The sequence below is a fragment of the Pempheris klunzingeri genome, chromosome 20 (genome assembly GCF_042242105.1).
Source record: "Pempheris klunzingeri isolate RE-2024b chromosome 20, fPemKlu1.hap1, whole genome shotgun sequence".
NCBI classification, from domain to species: domain Eukaryota; kingdom Metazoa; phylum Chordata; class Actinopteri; order Acropomatiformes; family Pempheridae; genus Pempheris; species Pempheris klunzingeri.
Genome location: NC_092031.1, coordinates 18,170,101 through 18,193,661, shown reverse-complemented (window position 1 = coordinate 18,193,661; position 23,561 = coordinate 18,170,101). Strand labels below are relative to the sequence as shown.

Below are 23,561 nucleotides of genomic sequence, written 5' to 3'. Positions count from 1 at the left end.
CACACACACACACACACACACACACACACACTCACACAGACATACATACATACAAACAACTACATGTGTTGACTCACAACAGTCACAGGAACTCTGCCAGAGACCAGCAGAGATTTGAACTGAACAAATTGAACTGTCACACATACACTCACATTCACACACACCCTCACTCTCACACACATACACTCACACTCACTCTCTCTCTGTCTCACACACACACACACACACACTCACTCATACACACTCACTCTCACACACACACACACTCACTCTCACACACACACTCACTCACACTCACTCACTCACTCATACACACACACACACACACATTAATGCAAACAGACATTGCGGGGACATTAGTGTGCTAACATAAATTGCGGGGACATTAGTGTGCTAACATACATTGCGGGGACATTAGTGCACTAACCGACATTGCGGGGACATTAGTGCGCCCGTAAACAGACATTGCGGGGACATTAGTGCGCCCGTAAACGGACATTGCGGGGACATTAGTGCGCTCGTAAAAAGACATTGCGGGGACATTAGTGCGCTAACCGACATTGCGGGGACATTAGTGCGCCCGTAAACAGACATTGCGGGGACATTCGTGCGCTAACAGACATTGCGGGGACATTAGTGCGCCCGTAAACAGACACAACAGTCACAGAAACTCTGCCGGAGTCCGATTTTCAAAATAAAAGCCCTGTGTTTTTCAAAATAAATTTCATCAGATTGTTCATCTGTACATCACTCAACTTCAACTGGACTCACGGTGACCTTATCAAAATAAAAGCCCAGTAATTTTCAAAACAAATTTCCTCAGATTGTTCATCGGTACATCCTTCAACTTCAATTTGTGCTGGTCGAAGACACTCACACTCACTCACTCACTCACTCACTCACACACACACACACACATACACACACTCACACTCACACTCTCTCTCTCTCACACACACACACTCACTCACTCACTCACTCACACAGACACACACTCACTCACTCACTCACACTCACTCACTCACTCTCACTCACTCTCTCACACACTCACACTCACTCACTCACTCTCACTCACACACTCACACACTCACACACACACACACACACACACACACACATACACACACTCACACTCACACTCACATACACACTCTCTCTCTCTCTCTCTCTCACACACACACACATTCACTCACTCACTCACTCACACTCAGACACACACTCACTCACTCACTCACACGTCTGAGCAATACGGACGTCGCACGCACCACGGCGGCCCCCGCCTAAAATTTCTGCGGGAAATTTTCTAGTTTGACTTATTATTCTTCTTCCGTAGCAAAATTTCATTTCGCTACTCCTCCCAGAGCTTTCGCACCACACACACAAAAAACGCACCAAAACGTGCGGCTCGGTGGCGGTCGAGTTGCTATGACTTTTCCAAGTAATCGAAAAGCACGTTTTGGCGCAACGCGGCAAAACGTGCGCCAAATTTGCCATAGAAAATGAATGGGAAAAATTTTCAAGAGCCGGATTTCTTCATCAAACTTCAAGCCCTCACAGCTCCCTCATACGTTCAGCCAGAAACTCCATTCAACCTGTAAAACCTTCATCATCTCGACCTCTGTCAGTACATCATTCAACCCCGGTCGTAGCATTCACCGTTTCACCACGGTCGCTGTTCAAAAAAAAAAAGTTTTTCGCTCCGTTTTCAGATTTAACATTAGTGTGTGTGTGGTGGAATGTTCGGGGCTAGAGTGGGTGATGTCATCGCTAGAGTGGAGAGGAGCAGAAAAATCGTCTGAAGATTTTGTGAAAAACTCGCTCTCATGCCCACAGCGTGTCACTCAGACTCACTATCTATACAGAAAAACGTAGGACTGCTCGGGCCGGTCGCAACGGTGTGACTTTGGACCCACAGAAACGCACGCAGCTCCCGCTACGAGCCTCCAAGCGACGGAAACTGACAGGAACTGCCGCATTAAGTGCCATGTTAACTGGCAGCTCAAATCTGAGGAGGGAGGCAGACGCAACCACTTTTCTAACCTGCTCCAGCTCTCTCATTTCACAAGTTAGAGACCTCAAAACTACACGTACGTGTTCAGCAGACCCTCCTCTGTCAAATGGTTCACACGCCAAAGCTCTGACACTCAAGTAAAACCCTCATTTTCAGAGGCATATCACAGCTCAAATCTCCATGAAAAGAGCTGTGTCTCCCCAGAGTGGCTCATTAGGCAACATCACCATAGCAACCATCAGGTGATGAGTGACCTCTGAGCCCCACAGAGACACTGAGCATGCTCAGTTGGTGGGAATCAGGTGATACACACACACACACTCAAACACACTCACACACTCACTCTCTCACACACACACACACACACACACACACACACACACACTCACACAGACATACATACATACAAACAACTACATGTGTTGACTCACAACCGTCACAGGAACTCTGCCAGAGACCAGCAGAGATTTGAACTGAACAAATTGAACTGTCACACATACACTCACATTCACACACACCCTCACTCTCACACACATACACTCACACTCACTCTCTCTCTGTCTCACACACACACACACACACACTCACTCATACACACTCACTCTCACACACACACACACTCACTCTCACACACACACTCACTCACACTCACTCACTCACTCATACACACACACACACACACATTAATGCAAACAGACATTGCGGGGACATTAGTGTGCTAACATAAATTGCGGGGACATTAGTGTGCTAACATACATTGCGGGGACATTAGTGCACTAACCGACATTGCGGGGACATTAGTGCGCCCGTAAACAGACATTGCGGGGACATTAGTGCGCCCGTAAACGGACATTGCGGGGACATTAGTGCGCTCGTAAAAAGACATTGCGGGGACATTAGTGCGCTAACCGACATTGCGGGGACATTAGTGCGCCCGTAAACAGACATTGCGGGGACATTCGTGCGCTAACAGACATTGCGGGGACATTAGTGCGCCCGTAAACAGACACAACAGTCACAGAAACTCTGCCGGAGTCCGATTTTCAAAATAAAAGCCCTGTGTTTTTCAAAATAAATTTCATCAGATTGTTCATCTGTACATCACTCAACTTCAACTGGACTCACGGTGACCTTATCAAAATAAAAGCCCAGTAATTTTCAAAACAAATTTCCTCAGATTGTTCATCGGTACATCCTTCAACTTCAATTTGTGCTGGTCGAAGACACTCACACTCACTCACTCACTCACTCACTCACACACACACACACACATACACACACTCACACTCACACTCTCTCTCTCTCACACACACACACTCACTCACTCACTCACTCACACAGACACACACTCACTCACTCACTCACACTCACTCACTCACTCTCACTCACTCTCTCACACACTCACACTCACTCACTCACTCTCACTCACACACTCACACACTCACACACACACACACACACACACACACACACATACACACACTCACACTCACACTCACATACACACTCTCTCTCTCTCTCTCTCTCACACACACACACATTCACTCACTCACTCACTCACACTCAGACACACACTCACTCACTCACTCACACGTCTGAGCAATACGGACGTCGCACGCACCACGGCGGCCCCCGCCTAAAATTTCTGCGGGAAATTTTCTAGTTTACATTGTTGCCTACTGAGTGGAGTTTACTGCAAAATTTATTTATCCTGATTTGGCAAGAATGTCTTCAACAACCAGTGAACACAAAATCTCTGTGGCTGACAGCCAGTGACATCATTTCTGCTGCAGTAACTCACTCTTCACGTCTTTTTCCTGTTTTTGTGTAAGGAGGCGCTCATTATTGCAAAACGAAACCCAACAGGCTGATGCAGTTTGCGTCAGGGTCTTGTTCATTTTGCAAAAAAAGTCTGCAACTCGCTGTACTTAATCCCACTTATATGGCTGCGTACTACAGGAATCAACAACTTGACACAAAATTGATTTTATTGATTTAAGAATGGATTTATTGCCTCCAGCGTCCATAGCAACGATCTGCCACACAGATATAACAGACCATAGAATGTCGTTACTGAATCAGAATTGAGTATTCCACAAAGCCACATATGGAACAAATCTGATAGATGATATCCAAGCGCACACCAGCACCAGATATAACTCACTCACTTGCCATCAGCTGCATGTCAGACACGACTCACTGTAACTCATGTTAGCTTGCAATAAGCAGATCCTTTACTTGAGTAACATAAAAATACTTTGTTGCAGGTAAAAGTCTTTTCCTCCAGTGAAATATTGGATAGTTTAACCTCAAACATTAAGATGAAACCGTGTGAGGAGCTCCAATTAGACGCTGCTTTTTTTGGGAGAGGTTACAAGCTGAACGAGGTTGGAAAAAAAGAGTTTTATAAACTCATTGTATGTTTTTAACAGTAGCTGTGAAAACAATGAGAGGGAGTAAAAAAGTATCATGTTTTCCTCTCAAATGTGGTGGAGTGGAAACGTGAAGTGGTGTGAAATGGAAATTCATGTGATTTGCTTGAGTGTAGTACTTGAGTGCACATGCTCGGCGTCCTCCATCACCGGCATGAGGTGAGCTCAAATGTAGTGTTTAAACGGTGAGTGAAGCTTATTTGAACACCTGTCAGGATATAAAGCAGGCTGTCGCTCATGGGAGGAAGTGTGATCTGACAGACTCGGCTCTGTTGATTACTTAGCTCATTTCTTACACGGCACTCTGGAAGATGGCTTTTATGTGCTCCTGGTGGCTGTTCAGCCCAGCACAGTGTAACAGCGCCACCAAGTGGTGGCCTTGTAATACTGTCCCATAGCGTCCTTTGCACAGTGAACTTCAGCTTCTTCCTTCTAGACCAGGGGTGTCCAAACTTTTTTCACTGAGGGTCACATACAGAAAAACATCCAAAGGGCTGGGCCACTCACTAGAAGTGAGCTATACTGCTAACTTTAATCCACTAGAGGTGATGTATATCTCCTCACCTCTAGTGGATTAAAGTTGGCAAAATCAATCAAATGTAGGTAAATTCTGCTTGATAACTGAAAATTCAAGAAAAAAAAAACAGCCTTTCCATTAGTGGGCTTTCATTTATTAGTAGTGGTACAAGCTGGTCTTTGCCTTGTAGACTCTTGTTCAGTGTGTTCAGGTGAAACCAACCAGAGAGGATCACTGAGCTCATGAAGAGGTCCTTCTCTCTTCAAAACTGGTCCATTTCTGATCTCAGGGAATAAAACCGCTGCAGCACAGAGCCACGACTTAGCCAGCGCACATGAGAATGGTAGAGCAGCCCCCCCTCCAGCATCAGCATCAGAGAGGGAAGTGTAACATCCTTACCTAGACTTTCTTGGCCCTCGGCGGACACCGTAGATTCTTTTGCGCTCTCCTGTCCCAGCTGGAGCCCCATCCATCGTACCTCCACACAGCTTGTCCCATTTAAGTCCCATCATGCCAACTGCATCTGGCACAGCTTCAGAAACATCCTCACCCGTCCTGGTGCTCTTTAGCCTGCTAACATCAAGCAGTTCCTCCGTAATGCAAAAGTGATCTTCATTAGTTATTAGCTGTGCTCTCATCGCACACCGCGTCTGAAACTTTCTACACTCACTTGCTCACTTACGTTTCCTTAATTCTGCCATTTTGGGTCACCTGTAGCACATTTCTTCTTCTATTACTAATTTTATAGAGAAGCTGCCTCATTCGAGACAGTTACTCCACCTAGTGGTGAGACTAAGAAGTACAACACAGTCCAGTGCAGGTTCCATGTGTGGGCCGCATTCCAATACATTTTTAGAATTTTCTGCGGGCCAATGAAAATTGGACCACGGGCCGCAGTTTGGACACCCCTGATTTAGACAGTGTTTTATTTTTTATTTTATTTTTTTTAAACTAATTACCTAATTAATTCATTCATGTATTCATAGATGTATTTATTTATTCCTGCATTCTATCTATTTATTTGAGTGGTTATTCATTCCAGGGGTTTGTATTGTTATTTTTCTGAAAATGGAGCCCTTTTATCATGTTCATCTGTTGCTTGTGTGATTTGCAAGATGTGAGTTGAGACAGATAGTTTGTCCACTGCAAACCAAATCTACCAGCGGGTACACATAAAGTAACGTGAACCTGAACGAGAACCTGAACCTCTGTGCCCCCCCCTCTCTCTCTCTGTCTCAGGTCTGCTGGGTATGGTGGCCCACATGATGTTCACCACAGCCTTCCAGCTTACGGTCAGTCTGGGCCCAGAGGACTGGAAGCCTCAAACGTGGGACTACAGCTGGTCGTACATGTGAGTTCACACCCAGCACTCAGTAACATTAGTAAAGCGTTCCACTCGCCTTTGGAAGCAGCCTGCGGGGATTTGATCCCATTTACTGAGGTCTTACACCAGTGTTGGCCGATAAGGTCTGACTGGTACTACGCTCTCCAGTTCATCCCAAAAGGTGTTTTGGGATGCCGTGTGGAGCTGGCTTTGATGACAGGAAAGGGCCAAAACACATCACTGAGCAATAAGATTGAATAGGAGCTGCGTAAAATTGCCTCAGACCATAACAACAACTGACAGCTAACAACTAATTGACGACTTTGGTGTTCATTTAAATACCAGTGTGATAATGAAGGTTGTGGAAAAAGAGGCATGTAATTCCATTTTCAGTTTTTTTTTGTCTTATGATCATAATAAGCTTTGTTTCCCTGTCACACAATAATTATGACTTGATTGTGACAAAATGGTCTTGACAGCCTGTTATGCTGTTGTTATTCCAAGATAATGAAACAATAAAAAAAAGCTGTTTTCATGAAATCATTATTTTGTGACACAAGCTTGTTATGTCAAGGTCAATAAATGACTTTGATCTGGTCTTTTGATAACATCCACTTCATATTTTCAGGCGAATTATAGCAGTGAATATATCACCCAGGATATATTTTAAACATTGTGAGCTGATACATCTGAATGAATGAATGAATGAATGATGTCTTAGTTTGAATGAAGAGGCTCAGTCTGTTTTGTTTTATTTGCTCTCTGCCCTTTAGTTTGGCCTGGAGCTCCTTCACCGCCTGCATGGCGTCCTCGGTCACCACCATCAACCGCTACACCAAAACCATCCTGGAGTTCAAGCACAAGCGCAGGAACATTGAGAAGAACCTGAAGATCAAGCAGAAGCTGCTGGAGCTGGACTCTCCGGAGCAGGTGTGGGACATGTACATCAGCTCGGTGCCGAGCACCGCCGAGGAGCTGCTGGATCTGTCGTCCAACGGCCGCAAACTCTCCAACACCTCCATCTTCCTGGACCTCAACGACCTGCCCGACCCGCAGGGAGAGGAGTACTGCTAGAGGAGCAGCGTGTAGCATTTCAGACATCAGGGGCTCATTGTCATGTGCAGCGTGGTGCAATAATATATCTACTGTGAACAAACTGGGACCATGGTTGAAAGCTCCGGTGATCCATTACTCCACAACAGGCTGTGAATAGCACACACACGTGACATGCGGTTGATAACGAGCTAGCAAAAGGTGTCAACATCTATCAGATACGAGCGACATTAGCATTCATTTGGAGTCGTGTTTCTGGCCATCTGATAAATGTCTGTTATTCATTTCTAGCTCCGTTTTGGTCTCCACCAGCTGCTGACAGTTATAACCGGGTTTTCACCTGCTTGACCTGTTTCACTGTGTTCATTAGCTAGTCGCTAGCTTCTGATGTGTGTTTGGTGCTGAGCAGGTGTAGTGTACAATGGGTTCATGGGGGATTTTAGATGGAAACAGCTCCCTGCTGCTACAATCGATGAGAGCCGTGAGACTGAACCAAACAAACAGACCATAAAACCAAAACAATTATAATCTAAAACGACTGATTGGCTTTTTTACTTATATGCCTAAAAGGATGTGTCCTTGTTTTTTTTGGGAGGGGGGTGAAGGCATTTTAGTGACTTGTTACAACATCTAACGTTGTATTTTAGGTCTCTAAGTAAGTTTGTTGATAACAGACTCTTAACCTACAGTGGTTCAAAATAAGAATCCTGTTGCTGTGGGCTGTTGTGATGAGAGGAGACGCAGCACAAACACACTGTGCCAAACTTTAAGGTAATTACAGCAAAAATGGAGTGTAAGAGTACGAGCCATCTGTCTGGGGGAAGGAAACTTGTTTTCCAAGTGTCCTTTTTCATTTGCTAGCATTGCCATACATTTTGTGGTACATTTACATTGAATTAGACCTTCGTATTAGAATCACATAGTATAACAGAAAACTGATTAGATGATATTGAGACCAAAAACACACATTTCCCACCAAAGCCAATGGCAGTGAGGTTTGCAGTTTTCCCAGCGGTGGTCTCAGTTTGTTACAGAAGCTATACTAATGTGTCAGAATGTGCTGAGGATGTATTGATGCTTAAAAGTTACATGTAGCCCCTTTAAGGACCAGCACTGAACCACACACTGAATCTTTTAACGTCCACCCTACAATTGTATTAGTTGGTGTAAACTGACAGCATACCTCTGCCTAAGCAATACTGCTCTCATGGCTCACTGTGAGTTCTGTGATTTGACGGCTGGAGGAACAAACCCGTCCTCTGGAGAGGACGGCAGCCTGATGAGCGTGCCCCCCCCTCAACCAACCCACACTCTTCCATCCAACACTAGCACTCTAATGAACCTAAAGGACTCGGCTCGCTGCCCGGTGGACTTTACTCATTGAGGAAAATCTACAAACTAAAGCTGTGTGTCCATGACTCACTGTGACTCACCCAGCTATAGATCCACACTGCTGGACAGCCCAGTGATACGGAGCGCCACAATTTGCCTCCGAGGTTAAGTGATGATACACCTCACCTCCACCCAGCATGTGAAGCAAGCAGCATTAACCCCAGAACACTAACGTTGGGCGATTTTCACCCACACGATTGTGGTTCCCAGCTCCATTATTTTTTATCATTCACACAGTTTTCAGTTGTCAGAAGTGTTGTTCTTCGGGCCACCCGTTCCTGGGACATGTGAGCCTTGTCCGGTGAAGGCACAGTCTCCCTGCATCACTGACAACTGTGCGAATGATAAAAAATAATGGAGCTGGGAACCGCAGTCGCGTGGGTGAAAATAGTCCAATGTTAGTGTTCTAGGGTTAAGTAGCTTCATCAGGTTTTAATCCCAGTATTTGCAGAGTGTTTTGTCTCGCCGCGGGGGGAAGGCAGGGAACAGAGGGTGCAGGGACCTGAGGGTCTGCTGCCTCGCCCCCACACAGGAGTAGAGGTGTGAAGACGAAGAGCGTTACATGGGTGGAGGATGATGCCAATAGGCCATGCTGAGTGCCTTTCCTTACAGCAGCATGCCCCTGATCAAACACCATGCCCCGTGCTCGCCACGCTCTAACCAGGGCGCTGCTGTTTCCTCCGACAAATAACTGCTTTAGAGGAAACATGTCGCCGTCTGTGCAAACTGCCAAAACTGGTGAGCTCCTCCGAGGCTCTCTGTGTAACACTTACTTGATAACGGGGGAACCTTTCTTATAGATTCACAGAACTGTACTGATGGAGAAACACAGACCAGGATTGTTGTTATTTACCGTCATTTTAAGTGCTTTTGAAGATGTATATTATATATTTGTGTGTTTTATTTATTCGTTCAATTGAAAGTGAAATGTATTGTAGGCAGCTTGAATATTTATTCAGTTCAGTTTAAAGTCTGTTTCGCCACCCTGAGTTGCATTATGTGCTGAAGCATGGATGGTCGTGTCTTCTCGTGTCTGTCGGGCTTATTCACAGTGGCACTTTTCGTGTAGTGTTCATTAGTTACATTCTTGTGGAAGATTATTTACAACCTAATATATTGATATATTGATATGAATACATTTCTATGAAAAGGTATTATTTAAACAAGGAGGGAACGTCATAATAAAGCAGCAACTTGTTTTTATCTTTTTCTCAAACGCTTCCTTTATTGTCCACATGATGGCGACGTCGTCTAACTCTGACAGTAGCAGAGACGCCAGTTTTCTCTTTAAACCCACCAATTTGTTTTGTTTCTTTTGCTTTTTTGATGAATTGTGCTCTCGTTTTTAACCACATGTATACACACACAAAGCACTGGGAGTACTAGAATGTGTTCTGTTATAGATTTTTATTTCTAATGTACCCCTTTAAAATTAAAATCACCCATATTAAGAAACAGCATAACTCGGAAACGAATTAAAGTAATTTCATTTGCATTATTACGGGAACCAGCAGACTTTCGGGCATCCTATCAACAAGGCAGTTTCGTAGGCCCTGCATGTCTGACGTAAACAGATTTACATTTGCAAAGCAATTGCACTAATGTCTGCACTCACGGTCAACATAAATCCTCACTCGTTAAGGCTCCCTAAGACCTTCTAACGACAGCATTTTGCGGGAAACAATGACAGAAAAAAAAAAGCAGAATGCGAGTTCTTTGCTTAAAAATAGTTTTATTTTTTTATGCTCTCAAACTAGTGCAAATACATGCAAACTGAAAACAGAGAACCCTGACAGCAGGCCTTCTCACAGTAACAGCTTCCCCCATCACGTTTGGAGAAATGCGCCCTGATAGGCCGACCTTCTCGCACTCATCTAGATCTCCACTTGTTTTGGTCCCTTTACTCCTCTCCAGGTACGGTAGGGCGGCTCAGCAGTCACATGACAACCTAAGCTTGCCGCATAGATGTGCCAGTAGGCGAGGAGGCAAGTGATGCACACCGGGCCCCTACATCCATTTCCCCACATTCATTATTCAAGAATACAAAACCACTCAGTCAAATCTGAGCTCATATAAAGATTCTCTCGCTCACCCCGCCGCTGCTTGCCACATGAAAGATTCATCCCCTTTTTCGGGAACAGTGCTTGGACGACGGTACTCACTATGTATGCACTGATTGCCCTTAAATTCTTAACCAGTGAGACTGAAGAACAAACAGGCAGAAAAAGAAAAATACGGAAATTCAGGAATGTGAAAACGTGTCTGTGCCACTACAGCCTACCTACAAGAGCATCAGGATTAAACTGCAGACCAGAGACACTAAAAGCTACACTGCGGACTTCGCCGCTCAACTTTTATACAGTCGTAACCTATAGCAACCACAGTCACGTGACCAACTTTGCACAAAAAAATGCTTTATTTACCCACCTGGGGTAGGAATGTGTAGCCCACCAAAGGCGGGTTGTGTTTACCACCACAACAGCTTTTTACTGAACATCTATGACAGATAACATGATGCTGCTGTCTTTCAAACACTTGAACATGATGATTGATTGATAGAGGTGAATGTATTGACACTGGGTTTTCAGTATTAAGTCTATGGAATGTCCCTCTGCTGAACAGAGGCAGCATACTGCCTCTGATCTCTGAGTCTTTTGCACTCCGAGTCTTTGAATCTGTGTCAGTCAGATGGAAGACTTTACCCAAAGCAGCGGTACGCTAACAAAAGCCTCTGGCTCCACACAATCAAAGGGTCACTGCCACCCAAAGTCCTGGCCCGCCATCTGATAGAAGCGCTGGTTATGCGGCCTGTAGAAATCCCTCAGTCTCTGCATCACCTCCGGGTCGATGGAGGCGTGCGTCCTCCCTTTCGTCTTGCCCAGGCAGTGAGGCTTGCTGCTGCCCTCCGGCTTCTTCAGGCACGGGAAGCCTTTCGTTTTGTTGAAGTAGAAGTGTTTGTCCGTGACGATCCTCTGGAGACCCAGAAAGTCCTGGACTTTGCCCAGTTCTCCGGCAGGGTCGGAGATGAGCCTCTCCCCACTCACCAGGTGGATCTGAGTCCTGGGGAACCAGGCCAGCCAGCGCTCCAGGTGCTGCGCATACAGGCCGATCCACAGCGGGCTCCACAGAGAGTCGATCTGACCTTAGAGACAAAAGATGTAGCAAGGCTCTTTATTCAAAAATCATCATGGACGCTTTCAACACCAGCTGTAAGGAGTGATTTCCAAATGTATATTGTGCACCACTTTTTCCTTCTTTTTCAGACTTTCTCAGAAGTCCAACAACACAAACACAGCTGCCGGTGTTTGCAGTCACTTCCAATTCATCCTCATTGCCTTCATTTTCAGTGTGTGTACTATATTCTCCTTGTGATTTCTGATACACCTCATCCACCCGCAGCTTTCCTGCTCCAGTTCTGTTTGTTTCCATTTCAACACATTTCCTTTTAAAATGTTCATGTGTAATAAATATATGACTTTGTTGTCCATTTCAAATGTTAATTTCAATTTTAATTGTCACTAAACCTACTTAGCATGTATTGCTGATGCGCTGATATCTACATATGGAGGGTAAGTCCTCCTCTCCCTCCGGCTGTTTAGAGCATACATTTGATTGATCATGTCGTCAGTTATGAATTGCTCCTGACTGTCCCTCTTACACTTGGTTGTAAGCAGGTGTAAGCTGCTTTAGGGCACTCTTTTCCTCTTTGTCTATGTATAAAGCTTGACTCGTGCTTCAGATCCACTGTTTGCTGCGTGCTAACCTGTAAAATGATTCTGATTTTGCCTTCACTTGTTTGTGCACAGTACAGAAAAGGGAAAGAAGACCCCAAACCCTCAGACAGCTGGATCAGTACCTGTGGTGCGGTTCTTGAAGGCGAGGCTCTCAAAGGGAGGGATGTCAGGGGTCTTGGAGATGATCTGTGTGTAGTCAGATATGGCTCTGGTCACAGGGTCCCGGACCACCACGATCAGCTTCACGTCCTGCGACATGGCATGGACTCGTGCCGGCGTTTCCACGGTAACAAAGTAACGGGGTGTCTTCTCCATAACGATCTGGCCGTCCAGGGCTTTGGGCATCATACTTCTGGAAGTACAGGAAAAACATGTTAAAAATATGTGTGTAAATGCAAATTGCCATCAAAATACCAACAGAGAAGCAGAAACTGATATTGTCTGCCATTAACAAGCAGGGTAACTGCCACCATGAGTGCTGTGATATGCAGGCAGCATGAAATAGAGATGAAATTGGCAGATTGTTTTCAATATTGTTTTGGGTATGTTTATATGGGAACATTCTTGATTTAGTGTTTCATTTTATACCAATTTCTCCATAATTCACCATAACATAAGGGATTTTTTTTACATAAGTATTTTTGTATCTAACCACTCCAGCTCGGCTTAACATAAATACAATTATTATTATTGTTCTAGTCCGTATTCAAGCTCCCTCACAAAGGAGGTATATTTCTTTAAATATATTTATATTTGTTTCACATGTTTTTCAAGTATATTTCAAATGTTAAACGTATGCTTTAAAACGTAAGAGTTAATTAAGGACAGAGGTTATGACAGAGGACATGATGCCTTTGCAGTGTGTTCAGCGATCAGAAACCCACACACACACACACACTAATACAATCCCCCATTAGTCACTTTGACAGACATCATGCTCTCACAGACTGAGCGCTGACAGAGTCCACAGAGAAGATCAGCCGCTACACAAACACAGGAGCGTTTTCCTTGAATGTGTCTGGCTCTGCTCACCTCTACCTCCACACCAGAGGCCCAGCAGATGGGACTCATTTAGAGATAAATGACTCCAGAGGGCCCACAGGACCGGCTGGGGACTCTGGGACATCTGCCGACGCACCTGCTACACACCTGACTGTCTGACCGAATCACACAGCCTCTGCAGCCTGGTCATACACGGCTCTGAATCAGCATCTCTGCTCATTCAAACGAACGCACTGACGCTGGACAGTATTTTCCTTAACACACACAGTTTTCACTCATTTCCATGTGGTAAAAATCCAGTTAGACTGTATTCATTTTAATCAGTGTTACATTATAACTCTGTAATATTGGAAATGTAAGTGCGGATTTTCAAAACATTCATGTAACTGACAAAAATCTATTGAGACTTGGTGTTTAATGTAATGCATTACATAATACAAGCAACATTTGCTAGTAAACACTAATGTGTGTTGTTCAGCCATTGGTTTCCATTCATTTTCTTAAGGTATGAATGTTTATCAACGAGTGTGTAAAATGGCTGAAAAGATACATTCAAAGTGTAAAAACAGCAGCATGCTTATTGGCACTGTGATGTAACATGTGCTTCGCTGTGGAGAACAGACTGAAAGATGTTGGTATGGTCCTTTAAGATCTCAGCTCATATGGATTTCTAATTATCAGATCACCAAAATGTACAAGCAATGATAAAAACCTGTTTAGCCTGAATTTGTTTCATACTTTTTAATATATACAATATATAATATGCTTTATAACTGCAGTATTTAACTATTCAGCCATGATACGGACATCCCCCACCTAACAGGAGTGTCAGAAATTGCAAGCTTTAATGAGCAGCCGTTGCTTCCACAAATGGCAATTACAGGACACTGGCACATTTAATTCAGTAGATATTTCTCAGCTGTGAGGGTTCCTCACTATTCTAACAGGGCCAAAATATTCAAAGAGGAACAGACTTAAGCGCGACCAGGGAATGGAAAACCAAAAACATCTCCACCCACAGCAGCAGTTAGACCCAAACACCCATAGCTGGCGGTGTGTGACATAGTCAAGTGTTACGCACTTCTCACAGGATTTTGAAGGTGTTATCTTAATGGTACATGTGTACATTGCAGGCAATGGAACGAGCTTTACATCCAGCAGATATGGAGCAGAGTTTTGCTTGTGTCCAACTAACGAATGTAAGTCACTCTCCTTTTAGTTCTGGTTTGGTCTCTGACCACTGACTCCTAAGACAAACATTTGATTCCCTAGCTGCTGAATGACGAGCTGTGATCCACCTAGTCCTCTGTTTGGTCCTGGACAGGTGCAGTACAGGATGGTGAAATGCATAGCACATTACACATAGCTTAAGTTAGGAGAAGGTGTTAGTTCTTTTTTTCTCCGTCGGTTTACCGTCACCTCTCTCACAAAGAGACAACTCTTGGACGAGTACTGACCTTGTTTTTATGCGGTCTCCTATTTTAGGGACGTATCACAAAACAGAGTCAATAAAAAATGTTCCCATGGAGTTATAAATGAGACGTTAATAAATAAAGGACGAACAGAAAGAGCACAGAGGGGGCGCGCAGCAGATACAGTGAGGACAGGATGCTCTCACTGTCCTCTGGTATCGGCTCAGGTTTCAGATGCTCCTGCAACACGACCTGCTGTCAATACAACCCCCTCCCCTCCCCTCCCCTCCCCCCCTCCCCGAACCTACATGCACTTTTATAAATGTGACAAACACACACACACACACACACACACAAACACATGGTGGTTTCATTTGATGTGATCGGTGTGAGGCAGTGCTTACCACCACTTAGCCTGAAGACTTCCCTTTTAACTCCAATACCCTGAGCAGGAGGAGCCGCACTGTCTGTCACACACACACACACACACACACACACGCACACACACACACACACACACACACACACACTGCTAAACACAAAGATACACTAATTATTCACCCATTAGTCAATCATGCTTCTGGCCTCCCAATGGACTCATCTCTCTCTCTCTCTCACACACACACACACACACACACACATATCAAAAGGCACATTAAAAAAAAATCCCAAATTACACACACATGCACACACACACACACACACACACACACACTCTCTGAAGACATAACGGGTGGGTGTGGTGGATTTTACCAGAGCCTTTAAAGACTGCGCGTGCTCATCCAACTGTGTGTTTGTGTCTCAGAGTGTTTTAAATGAAAGGGGTGGGTGACTGATGAAGGAATGATGGGAGTGGATACAAACGCGCCTCCATTAGCAATCTGTCTGTGAACAGCCTCAGAGCCAAGAGCCCCATTCCATTACCTCAGCACAAAGAGCTAATTACTGCCCCTAAGAGCACCATCGAAAGAAAAGATCTATTATAAATATGCTTCTGCTATAAGCTTTGCACAGACGCACTAATTGACAGACAAAACAGCTGTTAGTTTTATGCCCTTATCCCACTTTTAGCAAAGGGAACTTTATGATCCCAGAGCTATGTCTGTAACCTCAGCTCCATTTCTTTCCTGAATAAATGCGGACTGGAGTTTTAGTTGTGCAACATCTTCTCTGAATCGCCAAAGAAGAGTCATTTTGCTTGTTGAGTTTATACACTAATGTTAACAGATGATACATTTATTAATAAATGCAAAAAAAAAACAATCCAAAGTTAAACAAAATACGGTGAAAGAGTACGATGTTTATTTTTATATTGGTATATATATTTTTTATCTGTGTTTGAGGTTGCTCCTGACCACGTCATCTTTGTATGTTTTGTTTTCATTTTGTCACACACTCTTTCACTGTTGTGTGTGGTTGGCAGGTATGTCTGAAATTTTAATTGACTGTATTTCACTGTGATGGATTTATTGCCAGTGCTAATAGTAACTAATAGTGACTAAAGTTGGTGATAGCTCCACAGCTAACACTGTCACGTAGCCTCCTTACACATAGTAGAAGCACAAAAATCAAGGAAAAATGACAGAATCAAGTAAATTTGAGCAAGTAAGCTATCAGCCAGGCAAAACGCTCTGCTTCTGAAATGCTTGGTGGGTTATGAAGCTGTGCTGAGGACAGAACAAAACTGGGTCGCAGCTGTAACCCGACACAGCCGTGTGCGGCGGAATCCTGGCATCAGGGTAGTGGGGGTAAAGGACTTTCACAGGGTGGGGCCAGCTCCAAGCAGCTCCAAGCAGCTCCAAGCAGCATTACTGATTGACCGTATTCACGGGTGGGAAGCCAGTGAGGGATCTTACCCCTTGTTATCGCACTAGTGACTCCTACTGGTTGGTTTGGGTGCCTGCATAGTAGTGGAGGGGAGTGGAATGGGGGGGGGGTATCACTGGCAGGTGAACAGAAGCGGCTGGTGACACCATGTGTTACAGCGGAAATCCTCCCAGAAAAAAGATGGCTCAATTAATTGGCAGTTTAAAATCCTGTTTTACCAACATCCTTACACTGCTCATTTACCATTGAGTGTGAGATCAAACATCCAGGATGCCGAACACAGGGATTATCCAGCAGCTTATAATAAGCCTCTGTTTGCCTTTGAGGAACCTCGCTTTTGTCGTCCATTTCCCAATATTTCAGCAGGCCTCCCTGGTGAATTACCTCGGGCCAGCTAAGGCCACTGGCTATTGATCCTTTGGGGGCTCAGGGTAACTACGTGTAGGCGGGTGTGGATGGTGCACACCTGGGAACAGTAGGGATTGTGTGTATTGGGATGAGTGCTGTATTACAGGGTGTATGGAGCGAGAAGGTGTTGGTGTAAATGTAAGGGGACGGACTGAGAATGGTAATGCTGCACTGGGCCTCAGCTGTGACCAGGAGTGGCAGGTGGAGACTGGAGGAGCCAGGACCCTCTGGAGCCCCATCAGTAGCATGCTGCGTCATGTGATGTGTATGTGTGTGTGTGTGTGCACGCGCGTGTGTGTGGTAACAAATGTGAAGCAATCGCACTGCTCATCATGTGTACAACAGAAAATATGCGGCAAAGGACGAAGGAGGGATTTGAGAGTGCGCTGGATCAAAGATGTAAAACCTGGTCTGTCTATCTTTGATGTTTGATCCAAGGGGGAAACAATAACCAATCAAAGAGCAGAGTATTGACTTTGTTCATTATACACCTGACTGCTTATTTAGAGTCTGAGTGTGTATTTGTGTGTCCGTATGCATGCATGAGTGTGTTATTGTGTGTGTTATTGGGGGAGCGCTCATCCATTTCCTCTGTATGGGGGACCATTAAGGGGTCGGTCCATTGTGGCTGTGCCCTGTCCACTTCTAGGAGACATCCATCATAGAGGGGCCCCGGACTCCCCCCCCGCCTCCTCTTCCCGAGCCCCAAGGGAGGACCTTAATGAGGGCTAGATCGCCCCACCCGTCTGGGCCTTATGGTGATCACCTCCAGTACAGTGTGGGGACCGGACAGACCACACCTGAACCCCAGTTACACACACAACAAACAAAACTCAGCGGAGCAGCCAGATCAAAGTCTTTCTTATAGCTTTAACTACTTCCTCAGCTTGACGTTTGCACTGAAAAACATGCTGCTAAATATTTTATACCCTTCCTGGAGATCAACATATTTGATTCATCAGAAAATCTGCCTTTCCGTGTTTTCTGTCAGTTGCCGCCCACTGAATCCTGCTGAACATCAAATGTTTTGGCAGCTATTCTTCTGTGATTTGCATGCCAATTATATTCCATTGTACAAACACAAAAACACAAGTAGCACCATGTGCCGTGTCATGGCAGGACAAAGCCACCGATGTATGGGTATGAATTTAAAAGCTTCCCTTAACGAGTTCAATATGAATTGCAAATGAATCTGTGCCATCAGAGCATCTGACTCTGAAAAGACGGAGTAATTCCACCCTCCCCTCCTGTCATTGTCCTGAAAGGCATGCTGTCTCCTGATTAATTCAAACTAACTGAGTCCTCAGAATATCAATATATATATATATATATATGCAGTAACATCCACAAACATACAAACATATATAAAACTCAGCTTGGGAAAATCCTCTCACTGCAACCCTATTAAAGGGAAGAATGAGTTGGGCCATAACAAAACACAGAAAACCTGAATAAAACTCTTCACGTTAGCCACATAGCTAACTTTTACAATGAAGACGAGGATGAAATGAATGTCGAATTGGACTACGGAATTTAAAAATATAAGACAAGGCAACAAATCCAATTCTTTCCATATTTCAAAAAACATGGAAGGAATAAATAATGCCAAAGTGAGACTGCAAAAGTGCAAAAGTGTAAGGATGGATCAGCACTAATGTAAGCCTTTCAGTATATGTGGCTAACTATTAGATCATTATAGTTATCATAGAGTTATTATTATATTTTGTGAGGTTCCAGTTTAACTATAAAATACCCATCTGGACCGGAATCTCTACTGTGTAGGAAGCCGAAGTGCTGCTGTGTGAGAGTTTTAAATGTAACGTTAGAAACTATATTTCTTATTTTTTGGAAGTTCTCCAGCAGTTTTAGCCAGACTTGCATTGCGTCTGCTAAACTCAATGGGTCATCCTCACAGACTGCACATTGTTCCAACGACCCATTATCCCGAAACCCCAATAGTCCGAAAAAACTCTGCCTTCCCAAAAACAAACGTCCATTTCTCCGTTCGCACGGTTCCAAACCTGCTCATTCTCTCTACAGTTCAGCGACTGCCGGCCCTGTCCGCGGTGATGAATCGCTGGAGGTTTGCCCTTAATCGGTCATTTTTCTGGCCTTATACCTTTTACTGGAATAAAGGTTTACCTCAGTTGGTCCGTTCCCCCCATCACCCATGGTGTTAGATGTAAGCTGTACGGTAAGGCTACATTAGCATTGTTGGTGGAAGTATCTGTGGGGTGACGGTGGATGGGCTTAATGGGCTTAATGGGCTTATTATTGGAGTGTTGGAGTTTTCCGAATGGCATGGCACCTGTTCCGCATCCTCAAATGTGTTTATCTTGTAGCTTTTGCTTCAGTCTTCTGAAATATAATATCAAACTCGTAGAGATCTGCTTTACTTCGAGCTCATACTCCGCCATGTTTGTCTCTGAGATGTTTTTTTTTTTTGTTACTTCTTGGAAATGAACGGCAGCAGCAAACACTGACAATGCAACCTATCAGGTTAAAGCAGTGCCAGTAACACAGAGTCAATAATATGTCGATAAATGTCGCTGCACCTCAACAAAATACAACTCCCCCCCCCCTCCACCTCACCAGCTCCCCCCACAGACTGCGGGGTAGGACCGTGACAGCACCTGAAGTAGTCAGCCTTTGCACACAAAGCTGTGATGACAGTCCCCCGGGTTGAAGCAAAGGTCAGCGGAGATGTGTGAGCTTGTGGTGACTCTGACTTCACCCTTTAACCTCTGGCTCACTGGAGCCTTATCGCACCCTGTTTTTTTTTATCTCCCCCCTTTTTTCTCCCACCAACCGCCTCTCATGACATCTTTCAGCCAGGAAGCATCACGAGTGAGATGTGCTTTCCAGCTGAGCAATTTTAATGGATTCCTCCAGCGCTCCAGAGAGAGAAAAAGCTGTGTGTAACATGACCCCTGTGTGCCTACACACAGGGATTATGCCAATGTAGGATAAAGCTTCCTGCTAATTGTAACAGAAGCCGAGCTGACCAACACTAACCGCTCTAATGCTGGAGTCAACCCAAGGTCAGAGCGAGGAGATAGAGCTATCGATCCCAGACAACACAGTAAGGAGGAAACTTCCAGTCCATCTCTGGGTTCATCGCAGCGTTCTTCCAGATCCAATCTCCGCTCCAAACGCCATTATCTTTGTCAGGGGCTCTGCTCTCAATTGCCCTGGTGAGGCTAAATGTTATTTTAGTCTAAAAGAGAGACGAGGAGTGATTCCGAGGGAAGATGCATTATATCTCATCATCATCTCTTTGACTGGCCGCGATCGGGTTTGAGAAGAAAAAAAGCACCCACACAGAAATGTAAGCTTACATGCCATTTGCTGTGTCGTATCAAAGTGCTCTATTCTGGTTTATCACAACCTGCAGCTTAGATTCACATCAGAATTAGGTGAATCGCCAAATACGTTTTCACATGACATGGAACTTGCCTTGGTGCATAATCAAGACACATAAATAGAAGATATAAAAATATACACTATGTCTAACTAAAGCAAACTGGCTAGATAAGCAGTATTGTGTACAATCAATAGTCTGATGATACACAGAATGAGTGAGATATTCAGCAATACCAGTAACAGTGACATGCTAAGCACTAAGTTAACTGCTGTGACGTCACTAAAAAAAGGATAGTGAACAAGAAAAGCAAAAAGTCAAGCGATCACGTTTTGTTTTTACAAACCGCAGCTTAGCTAAACTTATTCGGACGAGAAAACGAAGGCAAACAGAATATTATTACCCAAAGAGTGCTTTAAAAATCACTACACAGCCATACAGCAAAGGGAAAGTTGGTCTGTGTTTTTGGTTTGTTTAGTTTTATCATTGCAATTCAAATGGAGTCCATGCAAAAAGGTTTGATAGGGATAAATACATTAAATAAGCTCAGCTAGCAGGTTGTAGCAGTTTGGGTCCCGTTACACTTTACAGGCTGACTTTCTGGTTCAGCTTTGACCTTGTATTCAGTAAGTGTGAGCACACAGTTTTCCTGTACAATGAGGGATTAATATAAACTTTTCAGAAGTTTTCCTCCCGTATAAAGTGGTTCACACTGCTTCCCCAGATCTGAGCAATGACTTTGGTGAGATCCCAAACTGCAGAAGGCCAGAATGAACCTCTAAGAAACAAGAAAATATGCTGAGAAATAAAAAAATATATATGCGTTTTAATCTTCTGCAACTTCTTTGTATTTTCCTGTTTGTCCAACCAAAACACATTTCCTCACAAGGACACATTTCCTTTGTCAGCCTGTGTAGTCTGGGTGTGTTATGAAGTGGCTTGAACACATCATTAACTCCCAGCGTAAAGTGACCTGGAGTCAGAGGTCAGTTGACAGAGCCGACAGTGATGTCAAGTGGATCGACATGCAGTGAGCCCCATCTGGCCCGAAGGGGAAGACGTGACAATCTGGTGTCACATTCACAACACACACAGGAGACAACACCGCACATGCTGGCAGACAGGAGGAGGCTACAGTGGCTTTTTCCACCACCTCCAGTCTGTACACATTTCATGGCTCTGTCTACATCCCACAGACGGAAAAACACATGGGAGCGTGTGTTTTTTTTCCGTCTGTCTGTGTGCAAAAATTCATCCTATCACTTTATATCTCTGTCATAGGTGAAATTGTGGCTGACATGCCAAAGAGGCTCACAGAGCCGAGCCAATGCCACTATTGAGCTCCACTAATATACTGTAAGCTGGTTAAGAGCACAGTGCAGATTTAGATGCATTTTTAATCTGTCATATTTGGTGCAGTTTGCAGGTCCGTAGGTGCACAATTAGGAAAAGGAAAATAAAGCCCAGAGATGTGAAATCCTGCGTCTGTTGTGCCATTCATGTGTGTTCTGCGTATTTCCAAGTTTTCATGGAACAGGCTGCAAACAAAGCCACATGACAACAGTAACATCTGGCTCAGGCTCCGGAGATGATTACTCTGCTGCTCTGTGAGAACTCATCCTGCAAGGCCTCTCTCTCTCTCCTCTCTCTCTCTCTCTCTCTCTCTCTCTCTCACTCCTCTCTCTCTCTGTACTGTACACACACACACACAGCAAGCAGCGCAGACACACACATGCACAGATTGGCATAGCCAGATGGCAGAGTCTCTTTGACTCTCACCTAAACCTCCCCGGAATAGCTGTGGATATGTTTGGGTATGCACACAACACAAAGAGAATCATTTCTGTCAGAGGAAGGTGGAGGCTCCTGTTTGACTCTCAGACTCAGATTGCAGTGATGTGAAGAAAGAAAAAAAGAAGAAATAATAACGTCCTACTTGCACAAACACACAAAAAGCAGGACTTTACATTATTTAAATGAAAAGGAGAGTGAGTCACCAAGTCTCAAGCACTGATTTGCTTTCTGTGAACTAGAAAAAAGTTGAGAGACCAATATAACTTGGACAGACTAAGTGCCTATGCTGAGGATGGATTCCCTGCGTAATATGTGCGTACCTGTACCAGTCCAGTCCCCGTGCGTAATGCCGGTCGAAGAAGTGCGGCTCCGACCCCAGGGCGCGGATGTCCGGATGGAGCCGCAGAAACTCCAGCAGGGCCCTGGTGCCTCCCTTTTTAACCCCTATTATCAGAGCCTGGGGCAACCTCCGAGCGGCAGTCCACTCTTTCCCCGAGCTGTTCGCCTCCAGCCCGGGATGACCGCTGAGCGCGCCCTCGCCAGTCGCCGTGGTAACCTCCTTGGCATCGCTGGTTCCGTTTCTCTGGTACGGCCATCCCGAGCCTGACACGAGGAACTCGCGCGTGGGTGGCTTGATCTCAGAGTTTTCTGTCAGCTCCGACTCGCAGCATCCGGTGAGGAGGTAGACCAAGGAGAAGCAGAGGATGCTCAGAGAGGACGCGATGGTGAGCCGATGGAAGAGCCGCCGCAGGTCCGCGCTCGGGTGGTGATGGTGGTGGTGGTGGTGGTAGTGAATAGCTGCCATCCCTCAGAGATCCATGTGAGATGAGGTGCCATTCTACCACAGGGTCAGCTCACATCCCTTCATACTCTAACGCCGGGAACACACCGCTAACTCTTGGAGAGTCTCTCTCAGTGCGCTCCGCTGCCCTCCTCCTCCTTCATGTTGTGCGTCCGGAGCGCATTGTGCCCCCCCCCCCCCACCCTCCCTACCAAACCAGCCTGTCAGTCAGCCTCAGTAAATCAGAGGAACTAGTTTTTGCGTGACATCCAGAGTGTGCACCCACTTACTCACCCACCGTGGGGACAATAAAGCTCTAATACCCGAGCCGGGCTGCTGCGGGGATCTTTCTCTCTTCCACTCCACGGGATTACTCTGTCTCTCCACCACGGCTCATCTCACTGGGATTCACGTCCAGGGATCTCTCTCTCTCTCTCTCTCTCTATCTCTCTCTCTCTCTCTCTCTCTCTCTCCCTCCCTCTCTCTCTCCCTCTCTCTCTGTTTCTCTCTGTG

General features: G+C 45.1%; 2 protein-coding genes across 2 annotated transcripts in view; one reads left to right on the top strand and one right to left on the bottom strand.

Moving 5' to 3' along the window:
- gsg1l2b (gsg1-like 2b) overlaps nt 1-7,358 on the top strand; it is an 86,116-nt gene extending 78,758 nt beyond the window's left edge. Inside the window, exons 4-5 of the mRNA XM_070852152.1 lie at nt 6,200-6,311; nt 7,058-7,358. Coding sequence (XP_070708253.1) covers nt 6,200-6,311; nt 7,058-7,358 — 413 coding nt within the window. The remainder of the gene's footprint in view (nt 1-6,199; nt 6,312-7,057) is intronic.
- Nucleotides 7,359-11,482: 4,124 nt separating this feature from the next.
- On the bottom strand, nt 11,483-23,072 carry hs3st3l (heparan sulfate (glucosamine) 3-O-sulfotransferase 3-like). The gene is made up of 3 exons (XM_070851924.1): nt 22,588-23,072; nt 12,586-12,815; nt 11,483-11,871 (listed from the first exon to the last, which is right to left on the bottom strand). The coding sequence occupies exons 1-3, from the start codon at nt 23,070-23,072 to the stop codon at nt 11,483-11,485; spliced, it is 1,104 nt and encodes a 367-aa protein (XP_070708025.1).
- Between the last annotated feature and the right edge of the window lie 489 nt (nt 23,073-23,561).